The 12,298-nt window shown below is 39.8% G+C and overlaps 2 protein-coding genes across 2 annotated transcripts; both read right to left on the bottom strand.

Annotated features, from left to right (window-relative positions):
- LOC137881356 (E3 ubiquitin-protein ligase TRIM21-like) lies at positions 1 to 2,310 on the bottom strand. The gene has a single exon (XM_068723269.1). It carries the CDS (start codon positions 2,308 to 2,310, stop codon positions 664 to 666), a length of 1,647 nt encoding a protein of 548 aa, XP_068579370.1. The 3' UTR covers positions 1 to 663.
- Positions 2,311 to 5,836: 3,526 nt separating this feature from the next.
- Positions 5,837 to 7,093, bottom strand: LOC137881780 (E3 ubiquitin-protein ligase TRIM21-like; the record flags this gene model as incomplete). The annotated part of the gene is made up of 1 exon (XM_068723882.1): positions 5,837 to 7,093. A coding segment is annotated over one exon (1,257 nt), but the record flags the coding sequence as incomplete, so codon positions are not given.
- Between the last annotated feature and the right edge of the window lie 5,205 nt (positions 7,094 to 12,298).

Here is a 12,298-nt window from a genome sequence, read left to right as displayed (position 1 = left end):
TTCAAACGTTCTTTGTTTTTATTGTGTTGAGGATCAGCAGAGAGGAGGACTGTATGAAATACAAATAACACGATACACAACTTCTCTTCTCTGGTCACAGAAGCTGAATGTTTCATGATCACATTTTGTTGATTCATTTTCTACAAATATGAATCAATAATTCATCTTTTATTGACCCCTAAAAACATACCAGACAGAGATCTCTTGATTTTTATGTTGATTCTAAAATGATAAAAACTAAAACCCTTAAACACCTTTTATTTAAAATATATAATAAGTAGTACATGACTTTATCCAATAATGTGTGCCAGTATTCATAATGTGTTATATATACAATAATCAGACATTAAACATTTTCATTTGGCTCCCAGATATTTAAGGAATGTTCAAATGCTTCTTATTACTGAGTACATTGTTTTTGATGACTCAGCAGTCTTGAAGGCAGGTTATGCAGTTATTAGAATGAATTAGACTACATTAGATCATATTAATCAGTGGATTATTGTATGTGTGTTGGAGAAGTAGAAAAACATTTACAGACAAATAGAAAAACCCATTGATCATAATGTGAAGAATCAATAATGTTTACACCGTAAATCACCAATAATATAGATTTGTTACATTAAATGAAAGAGTCTCTCTGTAGAAGATCAAGTGTTTGTTCTACTCAGTGTGATTGACAGGAGAGATGATCAGAGGAGCAGAGTTTTTACCACCATCATTAAGATCAGGACCAAAGAATGGGTAGATCTTCTCAGTGAAGCAGCAGCCAGTAAAGGAGTAGATAAGAGCTGCAGCATCAACGTCATAGAAGGAGACCAGACCCTCCTCATGATCCACAAACACCCCCACCTTCTGAGGCTGACACTTCAGAGAGAGAAGGACTGATGAGTCATCGAGAGCTTCATACTCATTCTCATTCCTCAACCATATCGTACAGTAACCATTCTGAGGAGACAGTGGGATGATTCCCTTCCTGTTGATCGACTCTCTGGCCACTCCTACAGACCACTCAGTCTTCCCTTTAACCTGAACCTCGTAGTAAAATCTTCCTGAAGAGAAACTCTGCTTTGCTAAAACATAAGCACAATAATCAAATCTCTCTGGATTGTTTGGGAGATTCTTCTTTACATCACTATCATTTACTTGTTTTCCATCATCAGACAGGATGAGATGAGGATGTGCTGTATCAGGATCAAGTGTCACATCCACTGCAGACTGCTGGACCCTCTTCAGCTCAGCCTCAGTAAGCAGCTTCTTCATCTGTTTACTGAGAGTCTCCTCCAGCTGATTCACAGCTCTCCTCACAGTCCCCTCATATGAAGGTGGACTGACTCTGACTCTTGTCCAGTTCTTGGTGGGTGGAGCAGTGTTCAGGGTCCTGAAGCTCTGGAGGAGGTGGAGGGGGTCTTCAGAGCATGAGAGCTGAACCACCTCAGTGCTTCTCTTCTTCAGCTCAGAGATTTCCTGTTCCAGCTCTTTGATGAAGCCTTCAGCCTGTTTCTCTGTCTTTCTCTGCTTCTCTTTGATCGTGTCGATGAGCTCGGTCTGGCTTCTCTCAACAGACTCCTTCAGAGCGGTGAAGACCTGAACACCATCTGCTATCTCTCTGTCTGCATCTTCCTCACTGAGCTCCACTGAGTGTTTGATCTCCTGAATCTTCAGTTCTCTCTTCTGGATCATCTGCTGAACTTCAGCCTCAGTCTTCCCCAGCTCGGCCTTCTTTCCTTCATATTCTTTTTTCAGAGGAACAACATCATGGTTCTTGTGGTCCAGAACAGTGCAGAGCATGCAGACACACATCTGGTCGGTCTGACAGAACAGCTCCAGCAGTTTATGGTGCTCCGTACACATCCTGCCTTCCAGGTTCTCCACAGGGTCGATCAGCTGATGTCTTTTCAGACCTGACGTTGTCAGATGAGGCTCCAGGTGAGTCTCACAGTAGGAGACCAGACACACCAGGCAGGACTTCAGGGCCTTCAGTTTGGTTCCAGTGCAGACGTCACAGGGAACTTCTCCTGGTTTGGCAGCTTGTTGCTCTGAGCTGCTGCTGCTGGCTTTATGTTGAGCTGACTGTCTGAACTGATCAGCCATCTCAGAGATGAAGGTATTGACCAGCAGCTCAGGTCTGACTTTGAACACCTCTTTACAGTTTGGACACTGATTGGGGACATTAACGTTCCAGTGTTGAGTGATGCAGGTTTTACAGAAGTTGTGTCCACATGGTATGGTGACTGGATCAGTGAACACATCCAGACAGATGGAGCACAGAAACTGATCTTCAGTCAGCAGACAGCTGGCAGCAGACATATCTACACTCCGAGGACAACAAGAGTGGAAAAACAAAACTGTTATTACATATTGTTTGATTAATAAGCTGTAACTATAATTAGTCTTAAATACTTTTGTCATATTGGACGTGTTTGAGGAGCAGGTTTACTTAGAAAATGTCAGAAAGCAAATATGTGCTGTGGTTGTGAATGAAACATTAAATGTAATTATTAACACATGATCCACCATAACTCACTGTGACTCAGACTTAGAGCTGGGTTCTGTACCATGAAGACAGTTCATCATACTCAGGGTATCTTTTGCTTATTTGGCTCCACTAACCTATGAAGCTCGTTATCAACTCGGTAAATCAAAAAGTCAAACACGCCATAAGAATACATCCAATCAACACATTAATCTAACACATGTAGTTATAGTCAGATCTATTGAGCTCTATGTAGCAGAGATATTTTGGATTATTTCCCCTTGTGTGTGTGTGTGTGTGTGTGTGTGTGTGTGTTTTAAAAGGCACTAAGCTAAAACAATATGCAATATGTGTTTTAATCTCAGTTATCAAATTCTGTGGAACTGACACCACGTTGCAGGAAATACATACATAATTCCTGCTTTTTGCCTTTTTTGAGTATTTCTTCTTCTTCAGTGACACAGATATCATGATGTATCATAGATTAATGTCCTGTAATGTATTTAGTGTCACAGAATCGTTGTATAGTGATTAGGGATGCACCGATCCACGTTTTTCACTTCCGATATCGATACAGATATCTGAGGTTTAGTATCGACCGATACCGATCTGATACCGATCTAATAGAGAAAAACAGTGCTGAATCGATTTAAAAAACGCAGCCGACGCTACGCGCCCCCCAGGTTGTCCATCGCTTTTCTCGTGTTGCTGGCGTTGTCCCTCAGAATCACGTGGATTTTGCTCAACTGAATTTGCCACTTGTCAAACATTTCCTTCAGGCTAGCTGCTATCGCTTCGCTGGTGTGCGACCCACGAAAGTTTGTTGCATTTAACATTGCACTGTGTGGCACAAAAGTTTCATCCAGCCGGTGTGCCGTTAAACTTAAAAGTGACACGGGGGAAACGTCGGAGCTCCAGATGTCTGTCGTGAAACTTATCGATTTGACATCTTTTATCGCCTTCAATATGTGTTTGCACACTTTACCGTGCAGTTCAGGTAGCGCCGTCTCCGACAAATATTTTCGGCTTACCATGTTGTAGCGTGGTTCCAGGTGGTTAACTAGCAGCCGGAATCCCTTATCCCCGACAACTGAGAGCGGCTGCCCGGTTCCAGATGGCTGATCCTTTCGCTCGCTCCATTTTGAAAACAATCTATGCGGCCAGTTCGCTAGCGCATGACGTTACGCAGAGCACAACGCATATAATTGGACTGAATAGATTTGCCTTTATGGATCGGTCACATTGTCACCGATACCCGATCTAGAATTTTTTCCTATATCGGGACCGATACAGATATTGATATCGGATCGGTGCATCTCTAATAGTGATTCCATCTTTATCGTGGGTAACGTATCTCTATAGTATCCTGAGTTTCTCTGATTCCCACCTTTACTTTTCATCACTGTCACGGTTTGAGACTATCTTCCAAAGATCAGACTGAGTTAGTTTGTGTGGTGGATTTGTTCAGACTAAACTAGTGAAGGTGGATCACTCTGCCTTTATTCTCTGTGGTTCAACATCAGTTTTTAAGGCTGCCTCTGGCTGATCCCTGCCTGCTGCCAGTCACTTATATGACTGTTGTATTTGAGAATTAGCTGCTTGTTCGTTTATCAATGAATATGTATGAAAAAATAATAATAATGAAACAATGATAAACTAATCTTTGGCATTGCAGTGATAACATCCTAAACCATCTGGTTCTTGTTAATATCACAATTTAAATCAGTAAATAGAGGATCAGAAATGTACAAGAGGAAATATGGAAGCTATCTGCTCTGGACTGCAGGATATTATATTTAATATTATTTATCTCTAAAACCACCACTACCTCCGATGGAGCTCTGCTCAACATTTGCTCTGAGTTGAACTTCCTGTCTGAGTAGAGCTGAGGGTTTGAGTTCAACCAGGAAACAGGTCTGTGAATTAGCTTAAGCTAATGCTAGCTGTGACTGTATTCTGTCTGACCTTTAACTAGTCAGAGTTCAGTCACTGTGGTTTAGTTTCTACCTCTGATGGTTTTATCTACAACGACACATTTCTATGGTTTAATATTCTTTATATGATAAAACAAGATGTAAAACAGTCAGATTCTGGTTTGAACTAAACTTGGATCAAATATTCAGTGAGTGTATTTGGTCTGTAGAACAGTGTACTCACCAGAGTTTGTGTTGTTGAGAAGAAGCTGCTGGATTCAGTTGAATGTTTCTTTAGAGAGAAACAGAGAGACTTGTCTCGACTGCAGCTCTGCTGTCGCTCAGAATAACTTTAATTACATTTCAGGTAAAGTGACTTTGAAGCTCCTCTTTCACTGTTGCTCCTCCTCTCAGTGGCCCGTCGCCAGGAGGGAGTGGTGGAGGAAGTATTCAGATCCTTAACTGAAGTAAAAGTACTAATACCACACTGTGGTAAACAAACATTCAACATCAACACATAAAGAAACACTTCATCCTTCAGTTTATCACAAACATTCAACATCAACACATCTGGAGATACGTGTTTTTACCTGGACAGGAAGGAGATGAAAAACTGTCATCTGAAAAGAAACTAAAGCTTTTAGATAAATTTAGTAAAAAGTACAATATGTACCTCTGAGATGTAGTACAGTAAAAGTATGAAGTATAAATACACAAGTAAATTCCCTCAAAATGTTGCTTAAATACAGAACTTGATTAAATGTGAAATAAAAAGACAAATCAGTTCAAACGTTCTTTGTTTTTATTGTGTTGAGGATCAGCAGAGAGGAGGACTGTATGAAATACAAATAACACGATACACAACTTCTCTTCTCTGGTCACAGAAGCTGAATGTTTCATGATCACATTTTGTTGATTCATTTTCTACAAATATGAATCAATAATTCATCTTTTATTGACCCCTAAAAACATACCAGACAGAGATCTCTTGATTTTTATGTTGATTCTAAAATGATAAAAACTAAAACCCTTAAACACCTTTTATTTAAAATATATAATAAGTGGTACATGACTTTATCCAATAATGTGTTCCAGTAGTCATAATGTATTATATATACAATAATCAGACATTAAACATTTTCATTTGGCTCACAGATATTTAAGGAATGTTCAAATGCTTCTTATTCCTGAGTTCATTGTCTTTGATGACTTAGCAGTCTTGAAGGCAGGTTATGCAGTTATTAGAATGAATTAGACTACATTAGATCATATCAATCAGTGGATTAATGTCTGTGTGTTGGAGAAGTAGAAAAACATTTACAGACAAATATCAAAAAGCATTGATCATAATGTGAAGAATCAATAATGTTTACACCGTAAATCACCAATAATATAGATTTGTTACATTAAATGAAAGAGTCTCTCTGTAGAAGATAAAGTGTTTGTTCTACTCAGTTTGATTGACAGGAGAGATGATCAGAGGAGCAGAGTTTTTACCACCAGCATTAAGAAATGGACTAAAGATTGGGAAGAGCTTCTCAGTGAAGCAGCAGCCAGTAAAGGAGTAGATAAGAGCTGCAGCATCAACGTCATAGAAGGAGACCAGACCCTCCTCATAATCCACAAACACCCCCACCTTCTGAGGCTGAGACTTCAGAGAGAGACGGACTGCAGGGTCAGCACAAGCTCCGTACTTATTCTCATTCCTCAAACATATCGTCCAGTAACCATTCTGAGGAGTCAGTGTGATTCTTCCCTTCCTGTTGATCGACTCTCTGACCACTCCTAAATCCCAGTCAGTCTTCCCTTTAACCTGAACCTCGTAGTAAAATCTTCCTGAAGAGAATCTCTGCTTTGATAAGACATTAGCACAAAGATCAAATCTCTCTGGATTGTTTGGGAGATTCTTCTTTACATCACCATGTTTAACTTGTTTTCCATCATCAGACAGGATGAGATAAGGATGTGCTGTATCAGGATCAAGAGTCACATCCACTGCAGACTGCTGGACCCTCTTCAGCTCGACCTCAAACAGCTTCTTCATCTGTTTACTGAGCGTCTCCTCCAGCTGATTCACAGCTCTCACCACAGTCCCCTCATATGAAGGTGGACTGACTCTGACTCTTGTCCAGTTCTTGGTGGGTGGAGCAGTGTTCAGGGTCCTGAAGCTCTGGAGGAGGTGGAGGTGGTCTTCAGAGCGTGAGAGCTGCTCCACCTCAGTGCTTCTCTTCTTCAGCTCAGAGATTTCCTGTTCCAGCTCTTTGATGAAGCCTTCAGCCTGTTTCTCTGTCTTTCTCTGCTTCTCTTTGATTGTGTCGATGAGCTCGGTCTGGCTTCTCTCAACAGACTCCTTCAGAGCGGTGAAGACCTGAACACCATCTGCTATCTCTCTGTCTGCATCTTCCTCACTGAGCTCCACTGAGTGTTTGATCTCCTGAATCTTCAGTTGTCTTTTCTGGATCATCTGATGAATTTCAGCCTCAGTCTTCTCCAGCTTGGTTTCCTGTTGAGCTGACTCTCTGAACTGAGCAGCTATCTCAGAGATGAAGGTATTGACCCGCAGCTCAGGTCTGGTGTAGAAGAACCTGTTACAGTTTGGACACTGATTGGGTACATTAACGTTCCAGTGTTGAGTGATGCAGGTTTTACAGAAGTTGTGTCCACATGGTGTGCTGACTGGATCAGTGAACACATCCAGACAGATGGAGCACAGAAACTGATCTTCAGTCAGCAGACAGCTGGCAGCAGACATATCTACACTCTGAGGACAACAACAGTGAAAAACAAAACTGTTATTACATATGGTTGATTAATAAGATGTTACGATAATTAGTCTTAAATGCTTTTGTCATATTGGACGTGACTGAGGCGCAGGTTTACTTAGAAAATGTCAGAAAGCAAATATGCGCTGTGGTTGTGAATGAAACATTAAATCTAATTATTAACACATGATCCACCATAACTCACTGTGACTCAGACTTAGAGCTGGGTTCTGTAACATGAAGACAGTTCATCACACTCAGGCTATCTTTTGCTTATTTGGCTTCACTAACCTATGAAGCTCGTTATCAACTCGGTAAATCAAAAAAGTCAAACACACCACATGAATACATCCAATCAACACATTAATCTAACACATGTAGTTATAGTCAGATCTATTGAGCTCTATGTAGCAGAGATATTTTGGATTATTTCCCCTTGTGTGTGTGTGTGTGTGTGTGTGTGTGTGTGTGTGTGTGTGTGTGTGTGTGTGTTTTAAAAGGCACTAAGCTAAAACAATATGCAATATGTGTTTTAATCTCAGTTATCAAATTCTGTGGAACTGACACCACGTTGCAGGAAATAGAAATAGTCAGAGATTCATTTCCAGCTGTCTTTCCTGCATTTGTCAACATAAACTGTTGCTTCTATCCTGGTTTATGACTTTAACTTCTTCATATTTGTGTAATATTATCTAACGATCAATGAACCCAGCTTTGATTGGTCAGTAGGCGGAGCTGTTAGACGAGGTGATCTCTTAGATCCTGATGGGCAGGTTGGCACATTGTGTGGCAGTCTTTGCCATCAGTGTATTGATGTGTGTGTGAATGGGTGAATGTTGACATGTAGTGTACAGAACTTTTAATGGTCTGAAGCTCGACATAAATGCAAAGTCCATTCACCATTAAAGTAACGTTTCTCTCCACAACCCTCACGACCACGATGAACGTCAGTGAAACATTGAACCTGAGTGGAACTTCTGTCTGAGTGGAGATCAGATTATGAGATAATACTGGATGTTTAAGTTATAAAAAGTCTATTTTATTCCTTTACAGGCAATAAAATAAGTTGTCACATGACGTTAGACGCTGTACTCTGTGTTTGGAGAGTTCAAAGGTCATCTAGCTTTAACCATCACCTGATGTTACTTTTTATTCTTTGTCATCGTTGGCTTTAGCTGCTGCCTTATATCTGTATGTGGTGTAACAAACTGAACGTTCACTGACAGGAAAGAAAGTCGTCAGAAATAGTCTGTGAATGAAGTGAAGCTGAAACTAGCTGTGACTGCATTCTGACAAACCTGAAGAGTTCAGTCACTGTGGTGATATTTATACCTCTGTGTTGTAGTTCAGACAAAACCTACATTTTGGATTTTTACTAAAAATGACATTTCTATGACATCATATGATCTATATAATAAAACAAGTGTTAAAATGTCAGATTTTAGTTTTAACTGCATTTTGACAAACATTGAATCAGTACATTTGGTCTGTAGAACAGTGAACTCACCAGAGTTTGTGTTGTTGAGAAGAAGCTGCTGGATTCAGTTGAATGTTTCTTTAGAGAGAAACAGAGAGACTTGTCTCGACTGCAGCTCTGCTGTCACTCAGACTAACTTTACTTTGATTGGAGGAAATGTGACCTTGAAGCTCCTCTTTCAGTGTTGCTCCTCCTCTCAGTGAGGGAGGGTGGAGGAAGTATTCAGATCCTTAACCGAAGTAAAAGTACTAATACCACACTGTAAAAATACTCCACTTTAAGTAAAAGTCATGCATTCAAAATACTTTTATATCTGATGTTTCTGATTAATATTACTGAAGAAACACTTCATCCTTCAGTTTATCACAAACATTAAACATCAACACATATGCAGTAGTAGTAGAAAAGTATGAAAATGCACAACTTGGAATTTCTACTTCAGTACAGTACTTAAATATAGATATATTTAATATATCGTCAGAGTTTCAAAAGTTTAAATCTGACTCTGGTGTTCAGGAGATAAAAGTGTGAATCAGTTCAGTCAAACTCTTAAATGTTCTCTTCCAGTTTAAATGTTGGTGTAATACTCAGACTTTACACTAGATGGCGCACAGAACCCTTAAGTAGTTTTGCTCTGACATCGAATTCATTGAACTTCCCTTCGAACATTGTTACTGGAACTGTTGCTGTGTTAGGCATGCTGGGAAGTTCCTGATGATTGATTGATTCAAACTATTTGTACAATAATACACGTATACAGGGATACTACTGTATACAAGTACTGCACACAAGTATCTTAGTATTCATGAAGTATTCCGACAATTATATTAAGATTGTCTAAATATGAGATAAAAATAATGATTACTATTTTTATTATTATTATTATTATTATTATTATTATTATTATTATTATTATTATGGGCATAGTAGAAGTAGTTCACGCTTAAATATTTAATTTGTATTTGTTGTTGTATGACGTGACTATTATTGGGTTAATAAATATAACTACAAAACTGCAGTTCTTTATACCTCAGTACTTATTTTCTTAATTGTCAAGTAAGTAGTTTAAACATGTTTTGTTCAGTGGACAAAGCTGTATGTGTTTCTTTATTCTATTCTATTCTTTTTATTTGAAAAAAAGATAAAAACAGTTATGATTCCTGTTAATCCCACACAGATTACAGTTCAGTGTGTTATTGGAACAGATTATTATCGGATCAGAGCAGGTTTGACAGATGACTCCCTCCTCCTCCTCCTCCTCCTCCTCCTCCTCTCGGGTCCTCTTCTCTCTCTCAGACGGAGCTCGGCGTCTCCACACGCAGCATCTCACCTCGCTCCTCCCCAGCCTCCGAGCCCTCCGGAGCTGCTGTGCGCGCAGAAACTTAATGGGACGGAGGTTGGACCCCCAACCCCCCTCTCCTTCAGCTGCGGAGGATCTGAACGGTCAGATCACGTTTTTTACAGCCCAGTTTAAAGGTTTTTGTTTCGCTCCGGTCTCTGGTGATGCATCCAGACTGGAGCCGCTCCGGGACGCCACCAAACCCAGGTGCACCTCGTATACACGACCAAAGACCTTGTGGAAGCTGGTTGCGCGCAAAGATGAAGGAAAACTGATCCATGTTTGTGTTGTTTCAGATTTAAGTTAAGAGTCTCGCTTCATTGTTTTTGGACCGATTATCAGAAGATGGAGCGATCATTTTGGAAAACGCACGAGTTTGATCTCGCGGGTTAGACGGAACCCACACGATGCTGCGTCCATCCTTGAGGTTGCTGTGTTTGTGGCTGTGCATCGAGGCCGCGGCGAGTCAGCTCCACTGGCACAAAACAAAGAGGACTTTCAGTCCTCAGCATGAGTCCACCGCCGCTGACAGGAATGCGCAGAGCCGGAGATGGCGCTCAGTCACCGGGGAGGACAATGGAGGGACGCGCGATGCGAGCGCGCTGTCCTCGTGGCTGTATTCTGTAAAGCCGTCTTCCTCTGACCTGTTAGGGAGGCAGATACCCAGGCGCCCCGTGCGTAAAAGCTGCTACCAGATCTTCCAGAGCACCGTCACCAAACCCGCCTCCACGCCCTCCAACGGGTCGGAGGTCACCGGTTGAGTCCTGCAAGAAAGAAGAAACATTTCTAAACATTTACGTTTTTGGCCTTTTGTTTTTAAATTTCACGTCTTTTGTGCATTTTATTTGTATTTATTGTGTAAAACTAAATAAATGTAGATAAAAAAAAGTTGCTGCACAAATGTTTCAAACTGCTGAATGACATGTTTCAATAAAGTAATTCACTTTTTAACACAAACTCTTCATTTAGAGCATGTTTTATAGAGCTCATCTGTGATGTTACATCGCCATCTGCTGGTCATCTGACAGCATGAAGCACTTTATCAAAGACTTGTTTTCAATATATAAACAGAGCAAACACAAATGGTAAGTAGCCGTCCTTTATTCACTTATTTCTATATTCTTATTTCTTTAAATACGTCATTTGAAGCAGGAAGTGTCTGTTGTCCAGAGAGATGTTGAGACCTCTGGAGCATGTTCTTGTCTTCATTCTTCTGCCTGTTGTCACCGTTACTTGTTGTTCCTGTTTCTCTAGAGGACAGATGTTGGACACGCAGACGTCCCTGCAGAGCGAAGCATGCTGACCTAACAGGTAGAGGAAATATTCAGATCCTTTACTGCAGTAAAAGTACTAATACCACACGGTGAAAATACTCTACTAAAGTAAAAGACCAAGGCCTAGGTAGTATCAGTAAAATGTACTTAAAGTAAAAGTACTGATTGTGCAGTAAAATGTTTTATCATATCTTGTGTTTCTGCATTAATGTGAATGTTACATTTCAACTCCTTCATATCCTGTTGGTTAGTTTAATCTACATCAATGCATCATATTCTATAACTTCATCATGTGTTTGTAGCGTCTTTGTCCTGTGAGAACCTCGTATCTCTAAAAAGAACAAACAGCTGTTTTCAACTTTGTGACGATACAGCTGATCCAAGAGGCTTTTTAAAGAGTTTATTTATCTGAAGAAGTAGAACACTTCATCCTTCAGTTTATCAAAAACATTCAACACATAAAGGAACACTTCATCCTTCAGTTTATCACAAACATTCAACATCAACACATAAAGGAACACTTCATCCTTCAGTTTATCACAAACATTCAACATCAACACATAAAGGAACACTTCATCCTTCAGTTTATCACAAACATTCAACATCAACACATCTGGAGATACGTGATTTTACCTGAACAGGAAGGAGATGAAAAACTGTTATCTGAGAAGAAACTAAAGCTTTTAGATGAATTTAGTAAAAAGTACAATATGTACCTCTGAGATGTAGTACAGTATAAAGTACAATATGTACCTCTGAGATGTAATACAGTAAAAAGTATAAAGTAACATAAAGTATAAATACACAAGTAAATTCCCTCAAAATGTTCCTTAAATACAGAACTTGATTAAATGTGAAACAAAAAGACAAATCAGTTCAAACGTTCTTTATTTTTATTGTGTTGAGGATCAGCAGAGAGGAGGACTGTATGAAATACAAATAACACGATACACAACTTCTCTTCTGTGGTCACAGAAGCTGAATGTTTCATGATCACATTTTGTTGATTCATTTTCTACAAATAAGAATCAATAATTCATCTTTTATTGACCCCTAA

This window comes from Cebidichthys violaceus, unplaced genomic scaffold (assembly GCF_023349555.1).
Source record: "Cebidichthys violaceus isolate CVI_PGR_0920_01 unplaced genomic scaffold, fCebVio1.0.p SCAF_3, whole genome shotgun sequence".
NCBI classification, from domain to species: Eukaryota; Metazoa; Chordata; class Actinopteri; order Perciformes; family Stichaeidae; genus Cebidichthys; species Cebidichthys violaceus.
The sequence above is the reverse complement of the archived record's forward strand: the minus strand, read 5'-3'. Positions and strand labels throughout refer to the sequence as shown.

Excerpts from the sequence above, each read along its gene's own strand:
- LOC137881356 (XM_068723269.1), bottom strand. The coding sequence starts at position 2,310 with ATGTCTGCTGCCAGCTGTCTGCTGACTGAAGATCAGTTTCTGTGCTCC.